Source organism: Caloenas nicobarica, chromosome 5, assembly GCF_036013445.1.
Source record: "Caloenas nicobarica isolate bCalNic1 chromosome 5, bCalNic1.hap1, whole genome shotgun sequence".
Lineage (NCBI taxonomy): Eukaryota > Metazoa > Chordata > Aves > Columbiformes > Columbidae > Caloenas > Caloenas nicobarica.
The window spans coordinates 4616270-4630665 of NC_088249.1; the positions used below are offsets into that span (position 1 = coordinate 4616270).

The 14396-nt window shown below is 36.5% G+C and overlaps 1 protein-coding gene across 7 annotated transcripts in view; it reads left to right on the forward strand.

Moving 5' to 3' along the window:
* KIAA0586 (KIAA0586 ortholog) overlaps positions 1 to 14396 on the forward strand; it is a 71849-nt gene that overhangs the window by 16592 nt on the left and 40861 nt on the right. For 5 of the 7 annotated variants that reach the window (XM_065636308.1, XM_065636311.1, XM_065636309.1 and 2 more), the window contains 7 exons: positions 3279 to 3467; positions 4347 to 4534; positions 5790 to 5897; positions 6891 to 6971; positions 12431 to 12627; positions 12843 to 12961; positions 13559 to 13743. In XM_065636308.1, the coding sequence (XP_065492380.1) occupies positions 3279 to 3467; positions 4347 to 4534; positions 5790 to 5897; positions 6891 to 6971; positions 12431 to 12627; positions 12843 to 12961; positions 13559 to 13743 (1067 nt within the window). The remainder of the gene's footprint in view (positions 1 to 3278; positions 3468 to 4346; positions 4535 to 5789; positions 5898 to 6890; positions 6972 to 12430; positions 12628 to 12842; positions 12962 to 13558; positions 13744 to 14396) is intronic. The other 2 variants (XM_065636310.1, XM_065636312.1) reach the window with 2 other exon arrangements.

A 14396-nucleotide genomic window follows, 5' to 3' on the forward strand; every position in this document is an offset into this window, starting at 1 on the left:
TCTCTTCCAAGTCTTTAAGTCGTACCACAGCAGTACAACAACGTATGTGTTTGCAATGGTGAAATAAAATTCATTGCTTCATTTCACATCAAACTGTAATTACAGAAAATTATGTTTGTGTCTCTATCTTGACAGCAAATAAAGACACCCCCTTGTATTCTTATCTAAGGGAAGAAAGGAAGAATACAGAATTTTTTGCATGTTGATTAAAAGAATAGCACTCCAATTAATATGTGTCCTGTTTCCAGGTTTTCTAATTTTAATGGCTTTAGACTGAGGTCGGCCTTCGTTTGATACTGGCATTACTTGTCTTCGACTCTTCATATAAGACAGTTGGTCAAGCTGCTTAATTTTTGTGCTTTCCTACATCTTGCCAATAAAACCCAAAAGTAATATTCTTTGTTTCACATGGGTCTCATGAAGACAAATTAGTTAAACGTTTTTGAGGGCTGCTGTTCTGAAAGATGCTGTTATGGCAGGAAAGTATAAATAATAAAATTAGAAACAGATCTGGACTCCTATGGTAGGAGTGTAAATAAAACGAAGTTGAACGAGCACTTTAAAGCACCAGGTTCTTTAAAAAAAAGAAAGAAAGAAAGAAATCTTGCTCACATTAGGCATGGTTGGTTTTTCCTTCACGAATCCGCACCCACAGATTCCTTTGCTGGCCTTGATGTACCAGGTGATAAAGGCTTAAAAATTATTGGGAGTCCTTGGCCTTGGGTTTGATTGGCTGGAAAATCCAGACTTATTAAATGACTCTGTTTTGTTAGAGCAGTCCATTGAGCTTGTTTTAAATTAGTGTTAGAATAAGGATGTTTATTTAAGACTGAGATGGCCATCTGGAGAGTCTCTTTTCAATAATTTTATAACTCAGCCGTTTTCTTTGCAAATAAACTGCAGTGACTAATGCTTGGTTTCTTATGGGAAGTTAGGAAAAAAAATCCAAATAATACTTTTATGAGTAAGAGAACATTTTTAAAAAAAGTCAGAGTTGTTTTCTTGCATAGTTTGAACTGATAAATACATGTAAACCACTAGGTTTTTAAAGCTAAGTTTAATTAAATGTCTAGTTTCAGCCCAGTGCAAATAAACTTTTCAGGGGGAAATGAAAAGTTGAAAGCAATTAAAATGAGGTGCTGTGTGTATACAGTACTTAATCATTCTTACTGTGAGAACCTTGTTTTTACAAGTTGGCGATATTACAGATACGTTGCCAATTTCTGCTTTTACTCAAAAGTTCAAGGCCAGGGGAGACTCTTAGATCATGTGGTACGACCTCTGCTAAATCACAAGCCACTGAACTATATCTATTTATTTTGCTGAGTCCAGTTATTTGTCTTTGACTAAAGAACAACTTTTCTGGCTAATGTGTGCTTTGCAGAAAGGCACGTGCTCGTCATCATTTAAAGACATTAGAAATCCTGCCCTTAATTCCTTCTTCCCATGATGAGATACCTTATGGTTCAAAACTAAATGGAGCACTTCCAATTTTCTATCTGATTTATAGTGAAGTTTTGGCTCCAGTTTACAGCTACTTCCATTTCCAGGTGATTTTCCTTTGAAAAATGAAAAAGGCTTTTTAATGTCCAAGCTATTTTAGTACTTACAGAGATAGGGAATTTGTATGGAATACAGTATTATCATATATGGATGTCTTCTCGTGCTCCACCTCACTGGCATCCTGTTGAGACATCTGGGGGTTACATTTATCCCTTTGACAACACCATTGTGTTGCGATTTCTCATCGCATTGCTTATCGAAACATGACCTTAAAGTCTTTTTCAGAGACCTTCTTCTTTCTGACCTGTGGTTTTTTCATTTAAGAGTTATGACTTGCTGGTCTTGTTTCTAGGCTTATAAGCCATAAGTTGTGTGTACAAAAATACCACTTCTTGAGTGAATTGTTTTACTTGTTTGTCTGTATTTGTTAAATGTCACATTATCAATCTTTATTATCCCTAGATTTTGTAATAATTTTTATTCTTCAATTAATTAGAAAGCTATTAAATGTGGACAGAGCTAAAAAGTGCTTGTTGCCATGTGTCAACTGGCCAGTAATACAGGAAGGGTGATGATTAGAAACAACAGAGGAATAAGATGGCATTTTTCACTGTAGTGAAGATATGGAGTTGGTTACCAATGTGATTCTTTCCAGGTTCATTTTCCTAAAATAGCAGTAGAAGCACTTCTGTTTGATTCACAATTGTTGGCTCCTTTTTGGAGGATGTTTTTATCCATTTAGATTAAAGTTAATAATTTCCCTAATAATATCCATTGTTTGCAAAGAATATAGATTGAATAAGACCTTGCATGACTGTGTAGCGAGAAGTGCAACACTGCAAGAAACATTCTCCTGTACTATATGCTCAGGCATTGTTACTTACAAATTAATTCTGGTTGGCTATTTAACAATACATTTTCAAAATGGGACCAAAAAATCAGTGCTTCTTCAGTGTTGCAAGTCAAGACTTATGGGTATGTGTTATGGCTTTATGTTCCAGTAGCGGTGAGCTGTTAAATCAGGAATTTGTAGATTATACCTGTTCCTTTGAGTACCTGTCAGTCTTGTGGCTGGAGACAAACTGCATGTTTATAAAATTGAGACAGTTAATCAGATGAACAAGAGATCATTTCAGCTATGTTCTATATTCTCTCTCTTTTTTATGCCAGGCTTGCAGGCTGTTCTAATACTGTATTTCAAACCTAAATCATGGGTTTCTTCTTACCTGCTAAATCACACACTTTATTTCAACTTACTACGATCCTTGTGTCCTATTCTTCATGTTTCTGTGTCTTTATTTGCTAGATTCGAATGTTCAAAAATTGCAGTTTTAATTCCTTTGTTGCTGTCAATCCTGAGACATCTAACTTAGCACTTCTAGGCTCCACCCTTCCTGTCTCCCTCCCTTGCTCCCTCCATCCCACAGCAAAGATTTATAACCGTTTCGGTCGAAGGGCTTAAATGTGTATTGTTTTTTAATCATACCATAAATAATAGTTTCTGGTTTCTGCAATATTACATATTTCTAAGTCTATATCCAAAGAAGGTTCCGAAGTTTGGGGAATACTTTCAGTGAATTCTGTGTAGTCACTTCTATAACTTCTTCAACTGGAATTCCTTTAATTTTGGCAATATATTCTGCAGCAATGTAAATATTTTTTGGTTCATTTCTCATCTGTTTTTCAGGCCCCAAAGCAGGAGAGTCAGTTTCTAAGCATGTGATATTATTCTGTACGTGCGTTGATGACATGTGGTTTATCTGCTCTTGTTTCAGGTACAAAGGTGAAGTCGGCAAGAACACAGACCTGTTCTCACATGCAGAAGGTTGTCACCAGCCCCAAGAAACAGCATCCCTTATATGCACTTACCCAAGAAAATCAGTATCTCTTTAGTCCAAGCCAAGATGTACCTGTGATCCACGGTCCACTTGAAGGTCACCTCATTCCTATGGCTGTTCCACTTGGTAGGAGCAAATGACTTGTAGAAGGGATGTGCGAAGGTTAATTACTGCTACTCATGGAAATACAACTTACATTTTCTTAAGTCAGTGATTTGCTCTGGCCCAGGAGATTTGCAGCTGCCCTTCTCGTGGGAAAACTACCTGGGAGAACAGTTTAAAATGGGCTGGTTCTCCTCATTCTTCATGCTGGATGTCTGTCGACATCTTGACAGAGCAATTATTCATTTAGCTGTACGTATCTTCTTTGGTACACTTTACATTTCTAGGGTTCTTGTTCTGGCTTTAGGTTTGGTATCTGTGTAAGCAAAACCGAATCATTGGCCCTTGGATCCAGCATTTATGATGACTTCAGCCCAAAGATTTCAGTAGGATTGTGCCAAACACACTAAATTTGTTGGCATGGTTTCTGTATTTTTGGACCTTCAACAGAACCTTTATATAGGCTTTGTTTGGGGAATGGTTAATATTACATTGGCATTTAAGGAAGATAATTATTAAAAAAAAAAAAAGGTGTTCCAAAAATTTGTGGGATGCTATACTAAGTATAATAGTATTTTGAATATGGTTCAGAAAATGTGAGATGGGGGAAGAAGCATAGTATGTAATTTTTGAAGGGCAAACACATTGTAGTTATTCTGGTTTTCGACAGTAGGTGTCACTGTAGTCAAGAAAAGTGAATAATTTCAAAAAATGGCAGAGTTAACAGTTTCTGCTGGGATAGCCTTAAAATCACCTGGTGAAGCACTAGAATTAATTTTAATAAGGGATTTTTTTAACTGGTCCATGATTGTGCAGTCTGTCTCATGTGAAACACAGACACCCGGATTTTAATTCACTGACTTCAGAGATTTATATAAATCTTTATTTTTAAACTGTCCTAAGGTCAAACCCAAATTAGCAACACCTCAGTGCAGCCTGCTGGAGTAGTTCTGGTTAAACCACACCCTGTGACAGTCACCACCTCCCTTCCTCGAGTGCCACCGAAACCACCGGATGAGATAAAAAAACCAAACATAGCTGTAATAGAGATGAGATCGGAGAAAAAGGATCCACCTCAACTATCTGTACAGGTAGGTGTGAAGAGTGAGGATTATTTGTTTGGTTGGTTTTTTTAATAAATGGTAATTAAAGACAGTCTCCTCCCTCAATAACTTAGGCATTAGTAGATGGTTTTCAGTTAAGCATTAGAAACGTATAGAATGGAGGGGCCAAAACGTTGTCACACTATGCAAATATTTTTATTTGTATTTTAACAATTATCTTTATTATTTAACCAAAATAGAAAACTATTTCTTCTGCAAGTCACCTATACAGGGTGTTTTGTAAAATGGTTCTATGTCACATTTTATTTTTTTAAATGAGATTTTTGAGCAAGAATGAACTTTGAATTGAGAAAAAAAGTATTAAAATAAATGTCAGTTTCCTTGGGTGAATGCTTTAGCCTTTAAGATTTCTGTTTCAAGCATAATAGTCAACCCAAGAATGTCACTCCTGATTAATCAACCATGACAGTCCTTACCTAGTGGGTTGGGGTTTTTTTAAAGTATTTTACATGGGTCTGTTGCCAAGGAAGTTAATGTTTCTTACATGTTCATTATTTTGGATTCATATTGTTAAGAATATACACGTTCTCTCCACACACCTTTCAGATACAAATAATTCATGGAACTCAAAGTTAAATAGAGGTAGAGTATGTGGCTTGTTCCCTTGCTGTAGCACTATTTTCCACCCACATGCATTTTGCTGTTATTTCACCCAGTTCTTAAATGTTTAAGGTGATTTTAAAATGATTTTTACCCAAAATAGTTAAGTAAGCTTTTAAATCTTTGTTCTTAAAAGCAAAAGCAACAACAAAAAAAGGAAAAAGCTTTTTGATACTGTAATGGACATACCTTTATTACAAATTATATTGTAAAACAATTATCCCTTTATTTTACCCTACTACAAAATGAAACCAATAACCAGCCTGCACGATGGCTTTAGGCCAGCATAGTGTAAATGAATTGCAAGTCAAACACATGTTTGCTGTATAAATAGTTATGGGTTTATTCAGCTTTTGTCACACGCAAAGCAAAGTATCAGGGAATTAGAGAGGAAGAGAAATCCAGTGTTACAAGAAAAGAGGGGAATATTTCTGGGATTAGTTTTTGGACATGACAGTATTTTGTTTTTCCGAACTAAGTAACTATCAGATAATGGTATGAGAAAAGGAGGTCACTGAAGTTTAGTGGCTCAGTAGCAAGTAGAAGAAAGAATCTAAAAGGTTCAATGATAGTAGCTGAGGTAATACATAGATTTTCAAATTAATGCTTTTTTCTGTCCTAGGTGTTACCCAATGTAGATATTGACAGTGTTTGTAGTGACAGTGTCAGCGTAAACCACGTTCCCCCAGGCTCCGAACCTGTTCTTCCTCCTGTCGATGCTGTAATCCAGGTATTGGTTGGTCTAAATGTCTGTGAATTCAAATTTGTTAAAAAAGAAAAAATGTTAAATTACTACAGAGTTATCTCATTATCTTGTTTTAGTTAGAGAAATTAGACAGTTCCAGGAAAAATGGAGTCATTATTCTGAAGAATTTATAATGTGAGGCATTTGTTGATGAAAATGGAAAATTGCAGTAAGATGTTTTTCTTCCAACATAGCATAACATAATCCAACATAATCATCATAGCAAAACCCTAAAAACCCCAGTGTTTCTTTATCCTGTTAAAAGTTGTTAATCCTTTAGTGGCCCACGTCTGGCTTATTTATACTGGCTTCAGCGTTCTGGTCTGAAGACCGAGGATGTTCTTCATCCTTCGTCTTCTCCTTGGCTATACTCGAGCAGTTGGTGGCATTTACGTGCACAGACTGCACGGTGTGAAGGCACCATCCAGTGATTATTTTCCTTTAGTTATTGTACCTTCTGTTTTTCCCTGGGTGTTACCTGCTGTTCTGACTTTGGGACTTAGGTCCTCCAGAGTCCTGTGGTCAAGGTATTCACTGAATAAGACAAAGACAGTGGAATAAAATAGTGATTGTTATTTAAAAATGATATTATTAAATAACACTGTAGAAATCACACATAAGTAAATTGCTTAAGGCACTGCTAGACTCCTGTGTGCTGCATTTTACAGTATTTTGTTTTGCTGTTTTTTTTAAATAAGAGTTACTGGTGTTACTGTAGAACTTCTGATGTTGAGATATTCCATTAGATTTGGTAACAGCAGGTTTTAATTCTCAGCATACAAGAAAAAGTTCTGATAATCTCACTTCATGCTATGCAAAAAAATTCCTCCTAACTTTTAAGGTGGATAAGCATTTTTTCTGGATTCAGGCTATTGACAGTGAGTGGTGATTTAATTGCATTCTTGTCGTGAAGTTTTTCTGTTAATGCATTTCCCTCCCCATATGAAATATCTAACAATTTCAGTCTGTCTTTATAAGGCTCCAGAAGATATACGTAGTGAGGAGGAAGACACAAAGTTTCCAGGAACTAATTTCATCGATGTTAGTGATGTCATGCAGGTGATTATATTGCCAAGGTGTCCTTTCCTTTTTAATGTTTTTATATCTGTTTTATATTATTCTGTCAAAACTGAAGGGACAATGTAGAAAATTATTTTACTAGCAACTTTAAAAATACACATTGTGAGCAATGCTAAACTGTTTACAATGCTATAAACAACATTAGAAATTACTGTGTGTTACGAAGTAAAGGACCTTTGAAGAATTACAATAAAAAACTAAAATTACCTTTTATTTGAAGGTGTCAGAATCCACTAGAAATAAAAGTAGTTTTCTAAAATCAGCAGTGATTATAACACGTGGATCTCACAATTTCAAACTCTAAATGTAGTGCATATATAAGATGATCGCACAGATTTTAAGTAAGGTGACCTGTGTTTTAAAACGTGAAAGTATTTTCTGAGGGTTCTCTTTGAGAAAATTTCAGTATAGAACAATTTACATATGCTTTTCAGGTCCTAAAATGCTGTAGCAAAATATCATGTGCGTGTATGTGAGTACACATATACAACGGGTACTATTCATCTCATGGATCCCGTTAAGATTTGGCAAGATTTTGTTTTGCTGGATGCCTTGTTAGTGTGTCTGTACACCTCTAACAACATTGCTTCTGGATTATGATAACATGGGTTTACTGGAGATATTCTTTTACGGTTTAATTTTTTTAGGTAGCAAGTCCTGTGGTGACTTTTTGTCAGGCAGAGCTGGGGCTGACAAACGCTCCAGGTTGGTGATCCAGGCTGCATTTCACTTCTCCAGATGAAGAGCAGATGCAGAAACTCAGTGGTAGGGGGGAAAAGCTGCCTCTGAAGGAAGCAAGATGCTGCCCCCCTGACTTTTTGCAGTATCTTGCCTCTAGAAGACGGCAGCTCCCACCTCCTGCTGCATTTAGGGCTCAGTAAATACCAGAAGCTTGAAATTGCTGTTGCTGGCTGGTATTTTTCTTGAAGTGCTTTTTCCTCAAGCTTCTTCCCAGTGAGATAGGCTTGCTGTGTGCATATCAAAACCTACCCAAAAATGTATAATTTTCACCTGTCCTATGTACTCCTGATCCCAGGATTGCAGTGTACATCAAATATTAATTCTGTGGCCTATGGGTCAGTATGGTAGATTCATTCTTAAAATGAATTAATAATTTAACATTATTAGTTAGTTAAAACAGCCCTAAAAGAGTGCTTTGCCTATCAAAAGTGGGGAAATGCTTTATTCATTTTTAGTTTCAAAATTACCTTATGTTATTGGAGGTGAGGAGTTAAATCTATTTAGACAAGTTTCTTCTGTTTGCACAAAAAAGATTTATTTTATAAAAATAAATAGGAAAGCTACTTAACAAATCATTTTATGAACTAACAAAAAATGCTGCAATGTTACATTTTTTAATACGTGAATAATAGTTATTCATCTTTTCTTTTGTCATTTTTCTCCTGCATTGCTTTTATCTTTTATTTTTGGCAATGGGGCATATTTTAACCACAATACCAAAAAATGTTCCAAGTGAAACATATGTTTGGCCTATGACCACACAGACAATGTTCTTAAGAATGTGCAAGGCAAACACAATGTGGAAGCATAAAATCAACCTCTGGAGTGGCAGGGGTATTTAAGACATCAAAAGAAAGCAAAGTTGTTGTTCTAGAAAAGGCTTCAGATTAATGAAAAAATATGCATAAAATGCTATACAGAAAAATAGGTTATTGTTGTCTTCCCCCCTCACCCCTTTTATTATGAAAACTTAATTCTATTAGAACTGAAGAGGATAAGTATTTGTGTGAAATATCCCTCTTTTTTTTTTTTTTTCCTTCATTTTTTTCTTCCCTGGTGGCTATTACAAAAAGGCCTCAGGACCCTGTCCCAGGCATTTCCTTTTCCTACTATTTGTTTTACCTGTTCTGCTAGAACATACATATTTAAGAGATCACAAGGATCATCTGGTCCAATGTTTCTTGGCACAAGCACGGTCTAGACAAGATGGCCCAGCACCCTGCCCAGCTGGATCTTAAGTGTCTGGCGTTGTGGAATCGCTGCTTCCCTGGGGAGGTAATTCCCATGGCTGATTGTTCTCATCTTGAAGAATTTCCCTCTTGTGTCCATTCGGAACATACACAGGGGTGGCAGCACCAACGTGCTGCTCCTGTTCCCCACTCTGGCAGTTCAGGATGGAGATCTGGGATATACGTGTACTTGTATGTATGTATGTGTATCATAGAATCACAGAATTATAGAATCATTTCAGTTGGAAGAAGCCCTCAGGATCATCGAGTCCAGCCATAACCCAACTCTGGCACTAAACCATGTCCCTAAGAACCTCGTCTGAACACCTTTTAAACCCCTCCAGGGATGGTGACTCCACCACTGCCCTGGGCAGCCTGTTCCAATGCCCGACAACCCTTTCTGTGAAGAAATGTTTCTTAATGTCCAATCTAAACCTCCCCTGGCGCAACTTGAGGCCATTTCCTCTCATCCTATCACTTGCTACTTGGGAGAAGAGACCAACACCCTCCATACTCCAACCTCCTTTCAGGTAGTTGTAGAGAGCAAGAAGGTCTCCCCTCCGTTTCCTTTTCTCAAGGCTGAACAGCCACTTGTCATGAGAGTTGTTTGTGTGTATACGTGATATACAAAGACACGCAGTGTGGAGTCCTCCAGCATACAGCGTTAGACGCTCAGTCTACCCAGTAGCTGGCCCTGGATCTTTGCCCTCCCCAGCTCCAGCACCTGGACGTGCAATCCCCTGAAAGCTCCTTGCTCAGAAAAATAGTAGGTTCAGACTTTCTGAACACAGGAGGTTTCCTAGGGCCAGTCCTTGCACTGACCTGCCTTATTCAAGGGCAAGAAGCTTGCTCAGGTAACAGGAGCCCAGAAGAGACTCTCAGATTTATTGAGTCTGCTCTCCAACTCTTACAAGCAGCCACATCCTGCAATACTTTTAACAAACTTCCTAGGATTTAAGATAAGAGTTTTTGCTCTCTCTGAACATGCCCTAATTGCAAGGTGGGCGATCTTGTTTCTCAGAATTTTTCCTTCTGTTTTGAATACTGTTGCAAAATATGTAATTTGCAGAGATCAGAGTAAATGTGTTTTCCTCATCCCTGGTTGCTCTTTTGGGCGGTGATTTTTATACACGTATAACTCTTCAGACAAAAGATCACAGGTGACACCTGCAACGTGGCCTGACCTTGCCTGTGAAAATTGCTTTAGAAATCTGTCAAGAAGAAATCCATGACTGAGTTTTGGATGGCTTTAATAGAAGACTCTGCATGTACATGTTCGGTAATAATGGAACAAAATCAATCTATACCACCGAATCATTTCAAACATTCTTTTAATTATATGAATGTAATTTGGGAAGTAGAATTTCAGCTTGATACTTTATTATAAAGTACAATGATTAATATTCCAATAATATCTGAAAGACTTTCTAATTTATGCCGTATTTTGATTTGGAGTCATGATCGATATTTTCAACAGTCTCCAGGGAGGTAAAATGCAGAATTGAGTGCAGATTATTCAGGATTGGTCTACAAAGTGATATACATGCAAGTTCAGTCTGTATAATCAAATACTGACTATTATTTTATTTTTTTTTTACTTCAGCAAAAATAATGTATCACCCCAAAATGAAAATAATCTTCTTTTCATTTTGTGCACTGTTAAATATAAAATATTTTTGCACATAATTTAGAAATGCAGGAGAACTGCAACAGTTTGTCAGATTACTAAATATGTGTAAGATTTATTGTATGTCCTTGGTTATTTAATCCAGATGTTTGTATTTTGCATACTTTCAGAAAAGATTATATTAAATAGGCAACATCAAAGAAAATTTATGGAGTAAAGCAGTCAGGAGAAAATGCATAATGAAACACTGGACAAAGACATCTTTACATTTGCTGTCAGAATGAATTATGGTTATGAATACGTACATCTGAACAGAATGAACCTCTTATCAGCCTGTAAAGCATCCAGTGCCATTCCAAGTTTAACTTTACTGTCTTATTTCTATGCCCAGAATGGTTTAGACATCTTTGTTTGTCACCCAAATACACATACTCTGGTTTGCTTGCTTTGCAAGTTACAGCTTTTCTTTGAAGAATTATTTCTCTTGAAAGATTCAGAAGGATCCTGCTCCCCTCTAGCTCTTTGTTGTAATACCCATCATGGACCTATCTGACTTTGCAGTTTTAAGGTATATTAAGGTAGGAGAGAAATATTAATGCTGGGGAAGGAGACAGGAGAATGTTATTGTCCTTTTTTTTTTTCCTCTGTTCTTTCTGGTTTTAGGGATTTGTTCTTTTATTAATAGAAAGTATATAGTGGGATTTTTATTTTATGGGTTAAAAGTAAGTTTAGTTTATATAAGTGAGTTTAATTTATATAAGTGAAAAGAAGACTTTTTTTCTCCTTTCACTGTGTTGGCAATTAATCTTAGTAAATGCAGATTTACAGTGAGGTCTTTTGTGCAACTTCACATGCTTTTCCCTGGTAATTTAGGGCTCAGCTCTTCACCTCTTTCTAGCATGCCAAATTTTTTTCTTAGAGAGTCGTATTACTACTAGAGACATTTGTTTTTAACATTATGATTGAAGGATGCAGGTTCTCATCCATCAGGAGGCATTTCTGAAGAGTTACATTGCGATATGATGTGTTGGTGACTCAATGCTGTATATGTGCTCGGGGGGGAAAGGAGGATGGCATCTTTGGAAACAGTCAAATGTTATAACCCACACTGAGTAACTTCCATAACTTTTAGAAGTAGCACATTAAGGTTAAACCCAAAGTGTCAGTGGGGATCTTGTGAATTGATTACCCAGGAATACCTTTTAACTTTCCTCTGGTGAAGTTACTGAAAGTGTAAACATACGTGTAACATAGGTGTAAATTGTTAATATCTAGTCTTTAGTGCTGGCAACTTCATTAGTTTTGGCTTACTAGACACTCGTTAAGTTTTGGGAATGTATCTTTTCAGACAGGAGACTTTAAAGTAAAAGTTTATTTTCTAAACTAAACAAAAAACCAAACCAAAAAACCAAACCAAAAAAAAACCCAACCCAACCCAAAAAACCTAACCCAAAAAGTAACTGTAGAAAGTTTCCAAAACATTTTTGTTTAAAGGAGGAGCATTTCCGGAGTATATATTAAAGAAACCTGACTTATGTCGCAAGTAAATTTCTTGAGTATTAACATTACCATTGGCTCCCTGCCCTGTGCAGCACAGGCAGGAAATATGAGCTAAATCATGTTTTACTTAGCAGTTTCTATAGCTTTTTACCTCTACAGATTTATGATTTGCTAAGTTTAAAATTGTATCAATTAACTACAACATACTAAGAATGGAGAACATGGTTTGTGTGCTATGACACATCTACAAATGTTTCTTAAAGAAAAAAAATCTGACAGTTCCTTCAATGACATTGCCTTCCAGAAACGCACCATAACTTAATTTACTACTTATTTATTAGGATCAAGAAGAGGAGAGGGATGGAATTCCAGAATTCTTTGAGCCTCTTTTGGAGCTTAATGGAGAGTTCAAAGTTGCCTCGCCGAAATACAACGGTCCTTTATTTCCTCCAGTGGCTTCTGCTCCTCAGAAGTCTTCTGATGTTTTGGATGAACTGATTCAAAGGAGAGAAACTATAGAAAACAGGTTGATAAACTGGTGAGTTGCAGTATATCAAAGTGGCAGGAGCATATAGATGGAAAAAGGAATGACTCCATAAGAATACCTTCCCTTTCCTTCTTCTTTCCTTCTCCCCTTCCTTCCCTTCTCCTTTTTTCCTTTGAGCTGCCTTGTGTTTTATGTCAAGATGCTCTTTTGTATAGTTTTAGGTGTCTTGGTGTTTGCTGATAATTAAACAGGTTTTATTCTGCCAGGGTGGAGCAAGAAATAATGGCAAAAATTATCAGTGGAATGTATCCAGCTCAGAAAGCAACAGTACCCAGTGTTAGCACCTCAGAGAGTGAGGACAATGAGACTGTAACCTCTGACATTGGTAAGTAGCAATTATTGTTCTCAGCAGTTGGGTTATCTCGGTTTTTGGCTAATTTTAACAGGCTGTGTAGGTAGCCGTTGCCTGAGCCTAAGAGTCAATAAGGCTGAAAGAGTGAAACTTTACTGTGCAGAAGTGCATGCTTTAATTTATGTTGAGACAGAGGAAGCATTATAAGGCCACTGAAATAAATTACATAAAAAAAGAAGAGAACACATAAAATACACCACTGTGCAAATCAACTTCTGTTATCGGCAATCTAAATCAGATTGTGGTTCTCCATGACATTTTGCTAAGCCCAAATGTTTGTTTGCCGTTCTTTTGTTAGTAGATATGTCAAAAATTATGTCCCTTATAAACATGTGAGAATGGGAGACAAATGCATTTCTCCTGTGATGTCACTGACCTTCACTGCCTTCTTTTATGATCCTGAGTTACTTCTCTACTGGTTTTGATTTATCTGTAAAATAAAAAAAAAAATCACTTTTTGCAAAGCAATGTTGAAAAGTTCACAGAGGATAAAAATGCGTGGCTGTGGTACAGTACACACATTTTAAGAAGCGAAACCTGGATGTGTGCTTTGTGTTTCTCCATTTCCAGTTGAAGTTGCAGGTGGTGGAGGATTTCAACTCTTTATCAATGCTGGCGTGCCTGTGGACTCAGAAATGATAAGTCATTTCGTAAATGAAGCTCTCAGTGAGACAGTTGCAACCATGCTGGGTAACAAGCAGGCTCAGAAAGCAGTTCCTGCCACAAATGTTCTTCCAAGTACAACAATTAAGGTGGTAAGAGTCCATTTTATTTAAGTTTTCCTACTGCAGTTCTAAGGGATCGTTTCTTTGAGGCATGATGGTTTAACCATGTCCAAGACAAAGATGACAGAAAAAGACTGGAGAACTGAATGTGCATGATTTGCATTTTTCGATTATTCCTTATTATACCCCAGCAAGCAAAAAGATTAAATCTATTTTATTAAAAAAAATAAATTGAAAAGATAAAGAAAATAATTCCTTTTGTGCTGCGTGCAACATGCTATATTTATTCATTTACTTTAAGCATGAAACTGATTTCCAAAATAAAGACTTGGTAATTAATTTAATGTTGTCAAAAGATAGCTTGTGGTATTTTCAGCAAAAATAGCTACGCTACTTTCTTGTGAAGTCACAAGAATGAAAAATGTCATGCTCTGTTTGAGAATGATATTATTTTTCATCGTATGGGCTTGCAGCCATTCTTTAATATCTATAAAAATGAGTATTAATTATTTCTAAGTTTGGAGTTCAATAGTTTTCAATAAATGCTTAAATGATTAGTAGAGCTTCCTGTAAGACAGGATAATTTTCTCTGTTCCCTTTGATATTCAAATGGCATTTGGCTCTTTTGGATAACAACATAGCTGTGCTACAATCTGTTGTGGTATGATGTCTTTGGGATGAGT